General features: G+C 38.2%; 1 protein-coding gene across 4 annotated transcripts in view; it reads right to left on the bottom strand.

The window, feature by feature from the left end:
• The window catches only part of scube2 (signal peptide, CUB domain, EGF-like 2), a 167,862-nt gene that overhangs the window by 24,608 nt on the left and 125,728 nt on the right, over window positions 1–17,526 (bottom strand). For all 4 annotated transcript variants that reach the window (XM_060838500.1, XM_060838502.1, XM_060838503.1 and 1 more), the window contains one exon: window positions 4,444–4,611. In XM_060838500.1, coding sequence (XP_060694483.1) covers window positions 4,444–4,611 — 168 coding nt within the window. The remainder of the gene's footprint in view (window positions 1–4,443; window positions 4,612–17,526) is intronic.

Genomic DNA, 17,526 nt, shown 5'->3' with positions numbered 1-17,526 from the left:
CCTCATGCAACAGGTACCATTGATGAGGTAATCCAACACCAGATCAATTATGCGAGTTCATCCCTCTGCAATTCAAGAAGACTTTTGCAATTCAACTAAAGCATTGTACACAGCTGTTGTGATTATCACAATTTGGACTACAGTGAGACCTGTACTGTTTATCAGTGAAATATAAGGCGGCACTAGAGAAGTTCCATTGCTGCATATCTGGATTCAATGAGAGGTCTATCAAACAAACACACTTGCATTAAGACAAAACTTGCGAAAAATCAACTTCAACAGATTGGGCATTGTGTTTAATTGGCTGACAATTGTTTTTTCATGCAGGTCCTGTTCTCAACTTTCAAATGGCCTGTGTTCCACAGAAGGACAAAGAAATGCTTCAAAGTCATTCTGAACCTTTCCTTGGGGCACAGCAGCATTGACATTAATAACTGGGAGGCTCTATTACTAAACATTCAAAAAAGGGATAAGTTACACTTTGAACTGCATCATACTTGGTGTTGCAACACCTTGCTTTTGAGGCACGGCAGCAGGAGAGCAATTCTACACACTGGATCCTACCAGCCTGTGCAATATCCTGCTCCATATGCTCAAAGATTGTGGGTTAAAAATCTGCCTTTTCAGTTATAGATTTGGTGGACTGAGTCAGATAGGTGGCAAATATAGTTCAACATGGAGAAGTGAGAGATGCGACATTTGTCAATCCATGTTCTTCTTGAAAATAAAGTACATAGAGTCATACAGTCATAAAGCATGGAAATAGACCTGAGTTCTGAGAAAGGATCATTTGACCCAAAACATTAACTCTGATTTCTCTCCATAGATGCTACCAGACCTACTGAGCTTTTCCAGCAAACCCTGTTTTTGTTTGAGGTGGAAACAGACTCTTCAGTCCAACTAATCCACATGTTCCCAAATCAAATTTCTCCAATTTGCCTGCGTTTGGCCCTTATCCATTCAAACTTTTCCCAACCATTTATTTATCCAAATGTCCTTTAAATGTTGTAATGGTACCTGCACTTTTAAAACTTTCTCCTCTCATCTTAAAAATATGCCCCCTAGTTTTGAACTCCTTCAGCCTGTGGAAAAGTTCCTTGCTATTCACCTTATCCAATCCCTACCTGATTCCTCTATAAGATCACCCCTCAACCTTCTAAACTCAAGTGGAACAAGGTCCCAGCCTATTCAGGCAATGTTTATAATTCAACCCCTCCATTCCAGGCAGCTTCCTGATAAACTGGGACCTGGCTGTGTTAGGTGTATGAGTCATTAATGGTGACAGAGCATGTTGAGAGAGCAATGAATAAAACATGCAGTATTCTAGTCTTTATTAATAGGGGCAGAGAGTACAGATGAAAGAAGATTATGCCGAACTTGCAGAAGATGTTAGTTCAGCCTCACCTGGAGGATTGTGTCCTGCTCCCAGTGTTGCACTTTTGAAAGGATGTAAAGACTTTGGAGAATTGTGCAGAAGAGATCTATAAGAATGGTTCCAGGGATAATAACTGTTTGTCTGTTTTATCATTCAGACCTATTCTGGCTATTATATAACATATCTGCCATTTCATTTGTAGTCTGAAAGTAGCTACTTTGTCTGTCTCATTAGGAAAATCAAGCCTAGCTCCACATGGTATGCGACTTTATATCTATGTCATTCTTGTTGATTAAAATCTGATTGAAGATTCTTGTTGATTGCAAATTAACTCAAAACAATTCTGCATCATATTGTTGCATTAACATTGCAACTGTTTGACTGTTGTCTGAGAAGAGTGAAAGAAAACTAGATCCACTAATATGCTGCCTCATAGTATTGTTCATTTAATTTGAATATGTGAATGTGAAAATATCATTGACAGGAACACATCAAAAGGAAGTGACTGTTTAAATTATTTCTCCTTCACACAGGCCCAACAAGTTACTCCATTATGTCTCAAGCTTCAAAATCCCTTTTCAAATACTTATTAGCATTACCCAAACCTGGGAGGGTTATGGTGGAGAGAAGCAAGTCCTGAAGTAATGGCAAAACATACAACAGCATTTGATTGTGACTATTCATGCATGTAGTTTAAGTTAGTATCAGGAGCTTTGTTCAATTTGGCCCACTATGGCACAGTCCCCAGAAGTCAAAATGGATCATTCCTAGCAACTTCAATACCATATATATTATCTATAGGACTTGGGAACAGAGGCTAAAAAAATGGTAGCCTTAAAGAAAAATGGCAAAGTATGGTTCACTCTAAAATTACTTTCTGAAAAATGCTGCATATTTAGAAGTATATCTACACAAAGCCCTTAAATTGAACTGAAACATATGCTTTGCATCTCCTGTGTATCCATGCCTGAGGAGATGCAATGAAGAATTGTAAACCTTACCAAACTCTCACCTTCCAAGCCATTAACACCTCAAAACCTTCATGATACACAATCTAACACTTGCATCGTATAGGTTGTGTCCACATCTATCACCACACATATGCTTCTTCACCTTCTAACCATGATGAATTGGTGGTACAGCATCCTGAACTACAGGACACAATCAGGCCTCTAGAAAGACATCAATGGTCGAACATAGTTGCCAAAGGCAATATTCTGCTCACATGTCCAAGGAGTTCCAATGCAACCTATGATTTACCTGCATGGGTGTCTGTCTTACGTAACGGAAGACTTCCCTGTCATGAAACATCTGGAAATCCTTTTGTTTTCTAGCTATGAAAACCAAAGGAATTTCAAAGGCATTATAAAGCTATCTGGGGGGGATTATAATCTATTTTAAGAAAACTGCTTCCTTAGATTGCTTAATTGCCGAACTTTGTGCATGATGCTTTGAAATCAAATTATAATGAAAGTCTTAGTTGTCCTCTTCATCCTCTGCCTGGTGTGTGTCTGCACCAGTGGCACATTTCAATGGTATTTCATGTCCCAATTTTAAAGTCTATTCTACACATTATCCCAATCATGTGGTCAAATATAGATAGCTTAACTCAAATTGTCATTCCCTCCCCTCCCCAATGATAGCTCTGAGAGATTCCAATGGAAACTATTCAAAAACACTACCAATAAAATTATAGTTAAATGTAAAGGAAAAATAGTTTCTATTTGTATAAACGTCATTCATATCTTTGGGATCTATCTCAAAATGTTTCACTTTTAATTAAGAACTTTTAACATGTATTCTCTGTTACATTGTAAAGGTATAAGTAACCAAGTTGTGCAGAGCAAGTTCCAAAGCAATGAGATCAATACAGATCATCTGGTTTTGGCAGTAGTGGCTGAATGGTTACTGTTGACCAGGAAATCTTCCATGTTGTCCTTTGAATAGTAACATCTATATTTTAACATTAAACTTAGCTTCTATTTGCCTATTCAGATATGTTGTAACTGAATGATAACACCTCCACCAATCTGGAATTCTTCACATACTACGTCAGTTGATCCCTCAAGTCTATCCTGTCTTTCAGGATGATCATGGCTGGTCTTAACTCTTCTTTTGTGCCAGCTCAGCACAGACAGCAACTCCCTGATATATATGAAAAACTTTCTCCACATCCTCTAAGTACTTTCAGTGATTTAGCCTCCATAACAGCCTGGAGTAGAAAATTCCAGTCATTCACTACCTTATGGGAGAAGAAATTCCTTTCCATTTCAGTTTTGAATGCGTGTTTGTTTATTCTGTAACTATGACCCCTAGTTCAAGATCCCCTCCCCAACCTCACCAGTGGAAAAATCTTAACATTTAATCTGACAGGGCTCCTGAGGACCAAGTAGATTTCAGTAAAATCTTTCCTCATTCTTCTAAACTCGATATGACTAGTGACTATGCATTCACCTAAAACTTACTTAAACTCTGAAGCAAGGTTTGAATCAATTTTCTACCTCTCGAAGCTCAAGCTTCTCTCTCACTTTTTTTGAGCTTTACAATCCTCTGTAAATTCAATATCATCCAACTCTGTTTACTGTGCCCTTACTTGCACCAACTGTCATTCACTGATCACTGCTGGAGTGATAATATACAACCAGTCAAGCAATGGTTCAATTTTAAATTCTCACCCTTGTTTTCAAATCTCTTTAAGAACTCACCTTTTCTGATCACTGTAGTTTCCTCCAGCTCTACAATCCTCAGATATCGAATCAAATTTTCACTTCCCAAGCATCCCAATTTTAATTACTCCACTAGGAGTGGCCTTGCCTTCAGCTGCTTAGGCATTCCCTCAATCTTAATCACACCATTTCGCATTTGTTGAAGACACCTCTGACCAAGCTTTGGCTATTCTGCCTAATATCACTTTAGATGGCTTAATGTCTAATTTTGCCTCATATGTTTTTTATTAATAGCCTCGAATATTTTAAGAATCCAAGAATCGAAGAGATCCGCATTTCCAGCATGTTAATTGTACCATTTTATCACTATTCAATTTTTATTACCTTGTCAAAATGTCTCACCTCCACATTCTGAAACATTACGTGCACCAGGTGACTTTTGGTTCTCTTGGTTGTCAGAGTTTGGGCAGGGCTCACACGAAAGCTGTCCTTCTTCATCCTGATATGTGCCAGCAGGACATAAAATACACTTCTGTTCGCCATCATAGTACGTGCCAACACTACAACTAACTAACAACAGAAATTAGAAGGAACAGTCACTATATAGATGAAAAAGAACATTTTCTTTTGTAGAATTGGTAGAATAACCTGCATATCTCATATAGACTTGGTGAAAAACATAAGAATTGTTTTTATGGAGCCAGGAATAAAATGTTGAAAGATAACTAAAGCAGACTGAGAGACACCAGTAAATATAATTGCAAACAGGTTTAAATCTGTTTTACATAAAATGTTGAAAGAATACCTGACCTTTCCTGCTGATTTTCAACTTACTTTCAGTTCAATAGAACATTCACACTTCAGTTATTACATTCTAAAGAATTAGTTTACATTGGTATGTTTCTGTGTTTTGAATTTGGACCAATCATGCATGAACTACTCACATTTGTCATAGGCTTAGATTATTTTATTTTAAATAACCAACCGATTAATTATCTCAACTACATTATAAGTTGGTTTACTGCGTATTGTGAAACCCAAGTTCTTCCTGATGTTACTTATAATTTATTGCTTTCTATATTTTTCAAATAGCCTGTACTTAGAATTTATTAGTCTAAAGAATACAGTGAAAGCATGTGGCAATGTATTCCCAAGAGATTCTTCAATATAAAGACATCAAATGCAACACATATTTTCCCATAATTTTTTTTAAATGCATGAAACCTTTTATCTAAGACATCCTACAGAATTTATGTGTTGCTCCTCAGCAGAAAGAAAAACTTCTTTCGATTTTTCTTTTTACAGGTGACATATTGACCTTTTGTCATTGTCTTCTGTGGTTTTGAATATAAGTATTGCAAAAATCTCTCACGGAATTTTGCTTATTAACAGTATTCTTAAAAAAAAATTGATTATTCTTCTATATTTAGCACTATAGCTAGCCTTTTGCATAGTTCCCAAAGAATGTTAAAACATTACTCTTAGGTTTTATTAAAAATATTTTTTGCAGTGAATTTATTGTGAACAAATGCTTTCCTAAGACACTCCTGTATGTAGTGAACTTCAATCTTTTTCCACATAAATTGATGCTTACGTGCTATGTTGTGTTTTGAAGTGACAAATTATGAAATCACATTGGAAAATGTCCATGCACTAAATTCGTGTGATCATTGACAAATTGTCAACCAAAAGACACCAATCTTTGTCAGCATTTTGTCACAAGGGTGAAGGAAAAGAAGGAAGACTAAAGGTGAGAATCACAGGATAATTCTCATGCAATTCCTCTTTGCGGACTCAAGAAATGTGTGTGCCACATAGATTTTCCATGTGAAAAACAACTGTAAAACAGGGGTATATGGCATATTTGTAACTTAAGTTTCCATGTTTTATGTTTAACAGGTGGTATTTTCACTTTTCTTCACTGGGGATAATAGAGTAAGGAAAACCACATTGCAATTTTGTTTTATCAAGTATTTTCTAAAGAAACTAGTTTGTTATTAAATAGTTCTATCAGAAAGAACAAACTGCGATAATCAGTTTGACATGTCATTGACTTTGCATGGTATCAGTTGATATAATGCTCCCAACCTAATTGATTGTTGTATAAGTGTAACAGCCAAAATAATTAGCCTATGCCACTGATGTTAGCAGTTTATTATAAAGCTGACATCAGTAATGATACAAGTTCAATGCAAATGTTTTCTTTTCCATTCCTCTTCCTTCACTATTTTTTCCTATCCTGAAGATACCATCTTTTGTTACAGAGAAGCAGATGGACTCCAGTGGTCAAACTTCATTTGAAAACAAAAAAATGCTTGAGATCACAGCGAGTTGGGCAGGTTCTGCGGAGAGAAAGTAAGCTAATGTTTCGAGTCCAAATGACTCTTCATCAGAACTGAGGTGAATTGTCACATCAGCTCTGATGAAGAGTCTTCGAGATTCAAAACATTGGCTTGCTTTCTCTCCATGACTGCTGCCTGACTCGCTGTGGCCTCCAGCACTTTTTTACTCCAGGATCTGCAGTAATTTGCCCCTGTCAAACTTCATTTCTTAGCAGGCTAATCAACCTACCTTTTTGCTCACCAAACAGAGTCGTAGAGTTGTGCTGCACAGAAACATACCCTTCAGTCCAACTAGTCCATGCCTACCAGATATCCTAAATTAATGTAGTCCCATTTGCCAGCATTTGTTGCATACCCATCTAAACCCTTGCTGTTCATATAACCATCCAGATGCCTTTTAAATGTTGTAATTGTATCAGCCTCCACCACTTTCTATGGCAGTCAGTCCATACATGTGAACACTTCAGTATTTTGTGTCAATGGGCAAACCAATGAAGGGAAATCGATGCAAAATTTCTCAGTTTTTATTTGCCCAAAAGTATGCTGTGTGCTCAGTTTGTCCACAAAGAACTCACTGGGCTGACAGGATGTTAATGTGTAAGAGAGACCAATTGTAAATTAAGTCTGAACAAACTCAAGCATACAGTTTAACTTTTGGTTTGTAAAAGCTCTATTTAGCAGAGTTTTTGTTGTCACTTCTGTTTCAGACATTTGTCTCTGACTTTTAATACAAATGAAAAATCTGAATATTATAATCGCAAGGGAAATTACTCACTTTTTGTGTTACCTGCAAGAGGAAGAAAATAAAGAAATGAGAAATGTAGTATGCTGAACTACACCAAAACACAGGAAAGACAGGGAGAGAGAGAAAGAAAGGATATTTCAAGGCCTCCTGAGAGATTTGTGTGCCATCCTCAAGACAGCACCTGCAAGAACACAGCACTGCAACATCGGCATGTGCTGAAGTTTCTGGAGTGAGACTTGATCCCATGACTTATTGACCAAGAGGTCAGACTACAACTACTTAGCTAAGATTGACATTTATTCATCCTTAACACATGTGGCTACAAAACTGTCCATACAGACGCTGTCAAAACCTTCAGAATATTGAACCTGAAAGATCTTCCTCTCGAAGACTAGAACCCCTGGCCTTCATAACAGCATGGTAAGTATTCATAAAAGATTCTTCCACTATGTAAAAAATCTATTTCCCTGTAAGCCTGAATTCAGATTTACTGGAGTTCATGGTAAACTAAATTTAAACTAAGAAATAATGCATACTTGCAGACAACAGACTTAGGTTATTTGCATATTTACCTGAAAGCGCAAAATAATGGCAAAACTTTTCCAAGTAGCAACTACAATTATTTTACTCATTTAAGTGCAGGTAACAATTCTTTATCCGAAATCCCGAAATCTGAAAAGCTCCAAAATGCAAAGTTTCTTTCATGAAATTTTTTTCTCATTAACAAGGTTGTTTGGTGTGCAAACAGTTAACCCAACTCCACACCCAATCGACCCACTGGGGGTGTGGCCCAACACTGGCAGAAACCAGTTTTGTCTCAGAGCCCATAGTACTCACGGGTGCATCTGCTGCTCAGTAAGGGTTTTAAAGAATTTCACCGTTAAACTGTCACTTATTCCAAAATCCAAAAAATTCTAAATTCCAAAAACCGGCTGATCCCAAGGGTTTCTGATAGAGGATCGTGTACCTGTACTGTATCTTTCAGGTGTCCACTTTCAAAGTATTTTAGGATACTGTGCCTGCTCAAAAAACTGTGGACAACTGGGTTTTCCAAACAATAGATTTCCAAACTGCAAACGTTACATTACATTTAGCATATTTTTAAACTGCTGTCCTTATATGATCCAAATTCTGATGATATGCAGTTGAGGAATAAAAATATAAATTGCATTTAACACTTATTTCCAACCAATTACTAAAAGTGTTTTACAAGCACAGAAATGCCAACAAACACTGCTATATTTAGAATAAAGACTGACATGATCCAGTAACAAAATCTAAATAGACTGATCAAAAAATGATCGATCAATATGTACGAGTAATAACAAATGGAACATGTAATATTTTCAAATTTAAAACCTTATAATAATAACTTGTTGTGTTATATCACAATCCTTTGAAGAAATGAGCCATTATATTGATTTACGTAGTCAAATGTGTACACACACTTACATTTTATTGAGTTCAACCAACATTAGAAAGCCTTTCTTCCTTATCAAGCAGTTATGGTTATTCATTCATACACAAACAAATATGGATGAAAAAACATGCACAACAAAGGTTACTGGAGATGGTTCCTTGCACATTACTACTAACTTCTGAAAAGAGCTGCTACCATTCTCCAGACTTGTAAAACTATCTTAAGTTTTGTAATATCACATGGGTAAATGCCAATCAAACTGACTGAAAACATAGTGAAGTTGTTTTAAATTTAGTTCCTGTTGCATTGGCACACAATTTCCAATAAAGTAGTTACTCATTGAATCATAGAATAGTTACAGCAAAAGAGGAGGCTATTTGAACCATTTGTATCTATGCTGGCTCTTTGCAAGAGCAAATCAGTCAGTCCCACCTTTCTTTCCCTGTCCTTTTCCACTGACTTGAAAATGTGAAAACCTGCAGCATAATATCCAACAAAATTAAGTCATACAAAAATAGGGCTTAGGAAAATAAGTCTTACTTAGTGATTCTTTCTAGAAATACTAGTGATGACATTCAATGTTCATGAACACCATAAACCATAATAAATGCAAACTACTCAATGATTATTGATTAAAACACAGAATGGAGTCTATTGATATTATTTCAACCCATCAATATGCTGCTATATTGCAACATATTCTGAAGTGTATAAATGTAACATGTACAAATGTAGTCATTTCTTTCATTTCTTAGCCTTTTTCCTTTTGGTACACTCTCCCTCTACTTGGCCAATTTCCCCTCAACATTAACTTTACCAATTATGCCCTCTCTGTAATGATTCAGTGTCTAATAGCATCATCCCTAGTGTGATATTAAGCCTCATATTCACATCAGAGAGGTTCCCAGCATGATCCTTGAAGTTAGCGGAACTTTGTGGTAATGTAGTGTCCACAAACTAGAGATGGAAGGAAAAAAGTGGCCAGACTTCTCATTGTTGAGAGCAACATAATTATTGGTCTTCAGGAGTAAAGAAATAAAAAAAACAGAAACAAGCAAAATAAGTTAGCCTTCAGCATGCAAAAGATCAATGAGTATGACACATCCAGTGAGAAGCCCAGGTTTGTTGAGGAACAATGGCCGATGTTTACAAAATAGTTCATGAATCACAACAATATTATGTCCCAATAGAAAGAAGAATTCCATAAAAGGGACAAACTGACCATGGTTAACCAAGGATGATAAGTATAGTATCAAATTGAAAGAAAATACATACAACATGGCAAAAATTGCTGTAAACTGGAGGATTGGGAAAGATTTAAAAGCTAACAAAAAATATCAAAATAAGTAGAAAGAGAAAATAAACTGTGATGGCAAACAAGCAAGTAATATAAAAATGGACAGTAAGAGCGTCTTTAAATATATTAAAAAATGAGAGTCAAAAGTAAACATTGGTACCTTAGAGAACATGGCTGGGGAAATAATAATGGGAACCAGAAAATGACAGTGGAGTTGAATAAACATTTTTCATCAGTCATCAATGTAGAGGTCATTAATAGTATTCCAAAAGATACTAAATAATCAAGGTGCACAAGGAGAAGGAGGGAATAAACATAATATCACTGGAAAAAAGTACTAAGGAAACTAATGCAACTAAAGGCCAATATGTCACCTGGACTTGATGCTTTACGTCCTAGAATTTTAAAAGAAGTAGCTGCAGAGATAGTAATGCACTAGTAGTAATCCTCCATGAATCCTTAGATTCAGGAAAAATCCCAGAGGCTTAGAAAACTGTGGGTGCCACACCCTTATTCAAAAAGGAGTAAAAATCAGGTAGGTTAGTTAGCTTAACATGTCACTGGGAAGATGTTAGAACCTATTACAAAGCATCTAATACAGAACATGTAAAAATACACAATAAAAATCAAACATAGTGAACATGGCTTCAGGCAGAAGAAATTGTGTCTGACAAATTTATTACAGTTCTTTGAAGAGATATCAAGCAGGATAGGTAAAGATGAACCAGTAGTTATTTTATATACAGATTTCCAAAAGGCACTCGTGAAGGTAATATATTAGCATGCATAGAAGATTTTTAGCTAACAGAAGACCAAGTTGGAATAAAGGGGCATTTTCAGGATTGCGAACTCTAACTACTGGCGTACCAAAGGTATCAGTGCTGAAAGCACAAATATTTACAATACATATCAATGTCTTCAATGACAAGTGAATGTAATATTGTGATGTTTGTAAATGATACAAAAATAAGTGGGAAGGCAAGTAGTGAGGATGACACACTGAGTGCAAAGGTTGAGTAAATGGGTAAAAACTTAACTGTTGGAATATTATGTGAGAAAGTGAGAAATTGTGCACTTTGGCAAGAAGCATAAAGACCAGAATATTATTTAAATTGAGAAAGATAGCAGAACTCCTCAGCACAGACAGATTTGAGGGTCCTTGTGCATGAATTACCAAAGCTAAATAAGTAAGATTTTAGCGTTCATTTCAAGTGGAATAAAAGTAGGGAAATCTTGCTAAATCTTTACAGGCACTAGTGTGGCCGCTGCAAAAACTGTGAACAATTGCTCCTCTAATCTAAGAAACAAATACACTCAAATTTGAGACAGTCAAGCGAAGTTTCATTTGGTTGATTCCAAATATGAAGGGAATTTTCCTATAAGGAGAGGTTGATTAAGTTGGGCTTGTAGATTAGATTACCTACAGTGTGGAAACAGGCCCTTCAGCCCAACAAGTCCACACAGACCCTCCGAAGAGCAACTCACCCAGACCCATTCCCCTACATTTACCCCTTCACCTAACATTACGGGCAATTTAGCATAGCTAGTTCACCTAAACTGCACATTTTTGGACTGTGGGAGGAATCCAAAGCACCTGATGGAAAGCCATACAGATACAGGGAGAATGTGCAAACACCACACAGACATTTGCCTGAGGTGGGAATTGAACCCGGGTGTCTGGCGCTGTGAGGCAGCAGTGCTAACCATTGTGCAACCGTGTCTCATTGTACGCATTGGAATTTAGAAGAAAGAGAGGAGACCATATTGAAACATGAAATTCTTAGAGGGCTTGACAGGATAGATGTGGAGAAGTTGTCTTCCTTTCTGGAAGAGTTTTGAACCAGAGGACACAGTCTCAGTATAAAGGATTTAAGACAGAAATTAGGAGTTTTTCTTTTCCTCTTGGGAAGTAGTCGATCTGTGGAAGTTTCTTACTGCAGAGAGCTGCTGAGGCCGTCTTGATAAGTATATTCAAGGATAAGATAGATTTTCATTGAATAAGGGAATCAATGGTAATGGGGATAAGACAGGAAAGTGGAGTTAAAGATGATCAGATCAGTCACAATCTCACTGAATGGCAGAACAAAATCAACGATGTGAATCGGAATGGGATTATTTGGCGCCGATCATTTGGCCCTGCCATTTTGTCTATAAACTGTTTTAGCGCTCATTATATTGGCGCTGAGCTGTTTTGGTGCCAATTCAGAATAAAAGAAAGTCTTGTAGAGCCAAAAGAAATTTGTTTTTATTGTATTGTAAGAAATAAATCTAATTCTTTTTTATTCATTATTTTTAACCTATTCATTATAAAAACACATTTCTACATTTTGCTACATTTATCAAACACATATAGGTAACCATTGTGTGAAAATTTTGGTTTGTCTCTCTTGCTTAGAATGTTTTCAGCCATTTCTAGTATGGGCTCTACAAGAAAATAGAAAGAAAATTGTATTACAGCTTTGTGAAGACAGAATGTGAAGACAGAAGGGCGTAAGTATCATCAAGGCAGTAGATGACTATTAACAATTGTTAAATTAGAAAATTATTACAAAACGAGATTTGAATCCACAGCAGGTCATTACAGCTTTGACTATCAACTCTTGCTAGTTGAGAAAATTACACCGGGTTGTTAGTCATCCTCTCTTCTTTAACCAAACAAGACTTTTTTTTATTCTGAATTGGTGCCAAAATAGCTCAGCACCAAAGTAATGAGACCCAAAACGGCAGGACCAAATGATCGGCGCCAAAAGGGCAGCACCAAAACGTACCTGACCCGATGCAAATTGCCTGCTTCTACTCCTACATCTTCTGGTTAAATGTGAGCCAGACTTTTAATGCTGTACGTAGTGGTTGCAGTGTTATTTTGGCCCATTCCACATAATAGATAAGCAGGAGGCTGGAGGAAAACAACAAGCCTGGCAGCATCAGGAAGTGGAGAAGTCAACGTTTTGGGTATAACTCTTCTTCAGGACTGGGTAGGAGGAGGACAGATCCACAAATAAGAGCATGATAACATGCTCTGTTGTTCCTGATCAATTATTGCCCACATACCTTTGTGCACACCTAAAGTAGAAACAAAGAGGTGTGCTCGTGCAACTCAGATTTCATGAACAAAAACAGAAGGTGCTGGAGAAGCTCAGCAAGTCTGGCAGCATCTGTGAAGAAAAATGAAAGTTAATATTTTGGGTCCGGTGACCCTTCCTCTGGTTTCATGATGTCAATTAACACAAAATATCATAAGTCCCACCCAGTTGCCAACTCACTGAATGAAACACGGAGCTGGAGGTTGAGTGACACATAGATTAGATTTCATCGGGCATCGAAGTCTCCACAGCCCTCTCATTAAAATGTCAGAGGGAGCTGAGCCAGAACCCCTTTAGTTGCCCAAATACAACTTAACCTTCACTTCGTTAAAGTGACATCTCGGCTAGGAGGAAATCTGCTTTAGAAAGCTGATGGATGACCCACAGCTCTACAGTCCCAACAGCGCCAGTTGGAGTTGGACCAATGGCAGTTCACCATGCTAATTCTGGGATTACAGCCTCAATGGGTAGAGTGAGAATGAATGTAGGGAGTGTGTATACTGGGTCTTAAATGAGATGGGTTAAGGGACATGTGGAGATAACTTTTGGAAGTATTCCTCCAATGAGCTGAGGAGCCTGCATCATCCTGCACTGCTAAAGTTTTTGGGCTTTGAGGTTTGACCTTAGACATTCCTGGTTATGGCTTCCTTTTTTTCTTAACTACTTTTGTCTTTACTTACCTTATTGTGCACACAGCATTTCAGAGGTGCCATTCTTATTCCTTTATAGTGGCTGGGAGAATGAGAAATAACAAAAGCAACAACCTCAACAAGAAGGGTGAATAGTCTGTTAGAAGACAACAAGGTAAGTGGATTGCTTGTCAAAGAACTTTTCCAAATCCCATGCTCTATAGACCAACTGTGAATACTGGTCATAGAGATATACAACATGGAAACGGACCCTTCGGTCCAACCCATCCATGCCGACCAGATATCCCAACCCAATCTAGTCCCACCTGCCAGCGCCCGGCCCATATCCCTCCAAACCCTTCCTCTTCATATACCCATCCAAATGCCTCTTAAATGTTGCAATTGTACCAGCCTCCACCACATCCCTTTGGCAGGTCATTCCATACACGTAGTATGTTGGGTTTCTCAGAAACAATCTGTGAGAAGGTTGTAGTTCTTCAAGGCAGGCAGTGGCTAAGCTCTAGAACTTCCTGTAACAAGATGTGCTGCCATCTGGGTCAGGTAGTCATGCTTAGTCATACCATTACCACATTTTGGTTTGAATCAGATTTCTTACAAGCTGTTGCAGGAGACATTCAGCATTATTTCCCAGTCTGCATTGGTTATGGCTCTTGGAGGCCAATCATCTCAGTCCCAGGACATCCGTGCAGACGTTCCTCAGAATAATGTCCTAGGCCCTAACATCTTCAGCTGCTCAATCACAAGATCAGAAGTGGGGATATTCACGGATAAGTGATACAATAACCAGTACCGCTTGCAACTCTTCAAATATTGAACTAATTTATGTCCAAATGCAGTAAGACCTGCATAAGATTCAGGTTTAGCCGAGAGTCTGGGAATGCTGTGGCAAGGAACCCATCTCCTGACTCTGAAGTCTGTTCATCATCTAGAAGGCAAAAGTCAGGGTTTGATCTGGAGCTCCAAAAACACTCAATAAGCTTGACATCAACCAAGACAAAGCATCCCACACCTTAAACATTTGCTGTCTCTGCCACCAGTACACAGTGGCAGAGCTGAACAACATCTACAAGATGCAGTGTAGCAACTGACCAAATCTTCCTCACCAGCACCTTGCAAATCCACAAAAACCATCACCTAGAACAGAGCTGCCCAAAATAGAATCAGGAATGCCAAGTGGGATCACTAGCTGAAATTTTAGGGCCGTGACTTCAGAGGCAGCAATGATTACTATTTAGCTCTGCACTCCACCACCTCCCCTCTGCCTCAAACATCCTCGCTCCACTTTCAGTACTCACAGAGGAGTCGTGCAAATTTCAAGCCTCAAAATAGGGTTACCGTTGTAAAATATTTAGGAAGCACTGACCTAGAAGGACAAGTGCAGCAGAAACATGGGAGCATCACTGTTCACAAGTTCCTTTCCCAGAACTGTACAGCATTTGTTTAAGATCATTCGGTAAAAATCTTGGAACTTCCTAACAGCAACTTGGTGTAACTGCACCAACTGGATTGCGACAATTCAAGCCAAAGCTCACCACTGTCTTCTCAAGAACAATAAAGGATTGGCAACAAAGGCCAACTTTGTTAGAGATATCAATTAAGGCCTTATTTGTGAAGGAAAGTCAATAGTATGGGAATGGCACCCTAACAGTGGGAGCCATATTGAGCTACAATGCATAGTGGCTCATCCTTGTTCTGCTGGATAAGTGATGTCTTGAAAGCCGCAATTCACCTGGCACACCAAGATATAACATATGTTGGAGCTTCGAGTCTGTATGGCAGCTATTAGAATTTCTGCAAAGGTTGTAAAAGCTGGTAATATTGGATTTGGATCTGATCGTCCACTATTATATCCTGGATGTGGTCACTCAATCTAAGGTAGTCTGCACAATGATGATATCACACAAGCTAGAAATGGACTCCTGTATGCTTGTAGTAAAGGTGTGGAAATTCTCCACATCCAGTATGGCAACTTTTTGCTTGTCTGATGTATGCAAATTTTATTTCATTGCTGGGTTTCTGAAGTCCACATCACTGTCCAGTGCAGCAGAGCTCGGAGACAGTTTTATACTTTGGTGGGTTCCTCCTGGGCTCTCCCTGCCATCATTACCTGCTCCTGTTCATTTACGCTTGTTGTTTCATTAATCGTAGATTAATTATGGGACAGGCATTCAGTCTATGCTGGCCATCTAAAGAAACAATTCACCTTATGCCACTCCCCTGGCATTTTCATATAGCCCTGTATACCTTTCAGATAATAATTGAATTCCCTCTTGAATGCCTCAATTGAATCCACCGCCGAAATAGATTGGGCAGTGCCTACCAGACCCCAATAATTCGCTATGTAAAAATATTTTTCTACATGTAGCAATTGCTTTATTTGCCAAATGCCTTAAGTTTATTCCCTCTCGTTCACGGTCCTTCCTGAAATAGGAACAATTTCTCCTTGTCTACTCTGTACAGACCTTTGATAATGTGAATACCTCTATCATATCTTCTCCAAGGAAGGCAGTCCTATTTTCTACAATGTATTTACACAACTAAAATTCCTCTCTCCGAAATCATTCTCACAAATCTTTTCTCTAATGCCAACACAAGCTGAGTGTCCAGATCTGGATGCCACACACCAGTGTCTTATGCAGATTTAACATAACTTCCTTGCTTTTGTATTATATGCCCTATCTGCTGAAAAATGTGTTGCTGGAAAAGCGCAGCAGGTCAGGCAGCATCAAAGGAACAGGAGAATTGACGTTTCGGGAATAAGCCCTTCTTCAGGAATGAGGAGGGTGCACCAAGCAGGCTAAGATAAAAGGTAGGGAGGAGGGACCTTTTATCTTAGCCTGCTTGGCACACCCTCCTCATTCCTGAAGAAGGGCTTATGACTGAAACATCGATCCTCCTGCTCTTTTGATGCTGCCTGACCTGCTGCGCTTTTCCAGCAACACATTTTTCAGCTCTGATCTCCAGCATCGCAGTCCTCACTTCCTTCTTTATGCCCTATCTTCTCTCTGCTTTATTACTTGCTCTCTCAACCTGTGATGCTGGTTTTAGCGATCTATGCACAAATACCCTCAAATTTCTGTGCTCCTGCATCCCCATTAGTACAACACCCTTTGTTTTCTATTCTCTCTCTGCATTCTTTCCACAAAAATGAATAACTTCATATTTTTAGTGCAAATCCCTCTAGCAGTTTTTAATCCACACTGGAAACCAATCTTCATGCTGCTGCTTGAGAGAAATGGACAGATGTCAGTTTGTTTTTGGAAAGATTGTTATTCTAGTATACCTAAGAGTCCTTCTGAAGAGAAGGACCAAAAGGAAATAGAAAAGGGACAAAAGGTCGGGGGGCACTGATGAGCTGGGCTTCATAATATAGGTTAAAGTTGTTAAAGTATTTGAATGTATACACTCCCAGGTTGAATAAAATGCAAGCTTCACTATATCCAATTTGCATCACTCTAGATCAGCCACTAATTTCTAAACCTTCTCATAGAACTGATTATCTCTGTTGCATTTCTTTGGGTTTGGTGTCAGTAGGTTTTAGGAATCCTCTTTCCATTGCTGGGAAACAGATTAATCTCATCAGCTGCACTGCCTCCTCCATGACCTCCAGAGAGACATCATAGAATACTGCATCCAATTTATGCATTTTCTACCTGTTTGATGCCAACAAACTCCTGGAAAAAACTCAAAAGTAGAATGGTGAAGCGGCATTATTAGATACTGCAGAAAACCTGAGTACAGTGCTGCCTGACATCCTTAATTTCCTCAGTATTATTAATGAACTGATTTCATACTTATTGTTGTGAATAAGGTAGAGCATTCAAACTGAAATACAATTTAGCTGAATTTATTTAACTATTTTTTATTCTGGAAGTATTAAAGTGAGCATTTTATGAAAATACTTGTGGACAGGATATAGTGCTAGCAGAGGTGTTTACATTTTCCTCT

This window comes from Hemiscyllium ocellatum, chromosome 18, assembly GCF_020745735.1.
Source record: "Hemiscyllium ocellatum isolate sHemOce1 chromosome 18, sHemOce1.pat.X.cur, whole genome shotgun sequence".
In the NCBI taxonomy this organism is placed as follows: domain Eukaryota; kingdom Metazoa; phylum Chordata; class Chondrichthyes; order Orectolobiformes; family Hemiscylliidae; genus Hemiscyllium; species Hemiscyllium ocellatum.
Note: the sequence above shows the minus strand (reverse complement) of the source record. Positions and strands in the feature narration are given on the sequence as shown.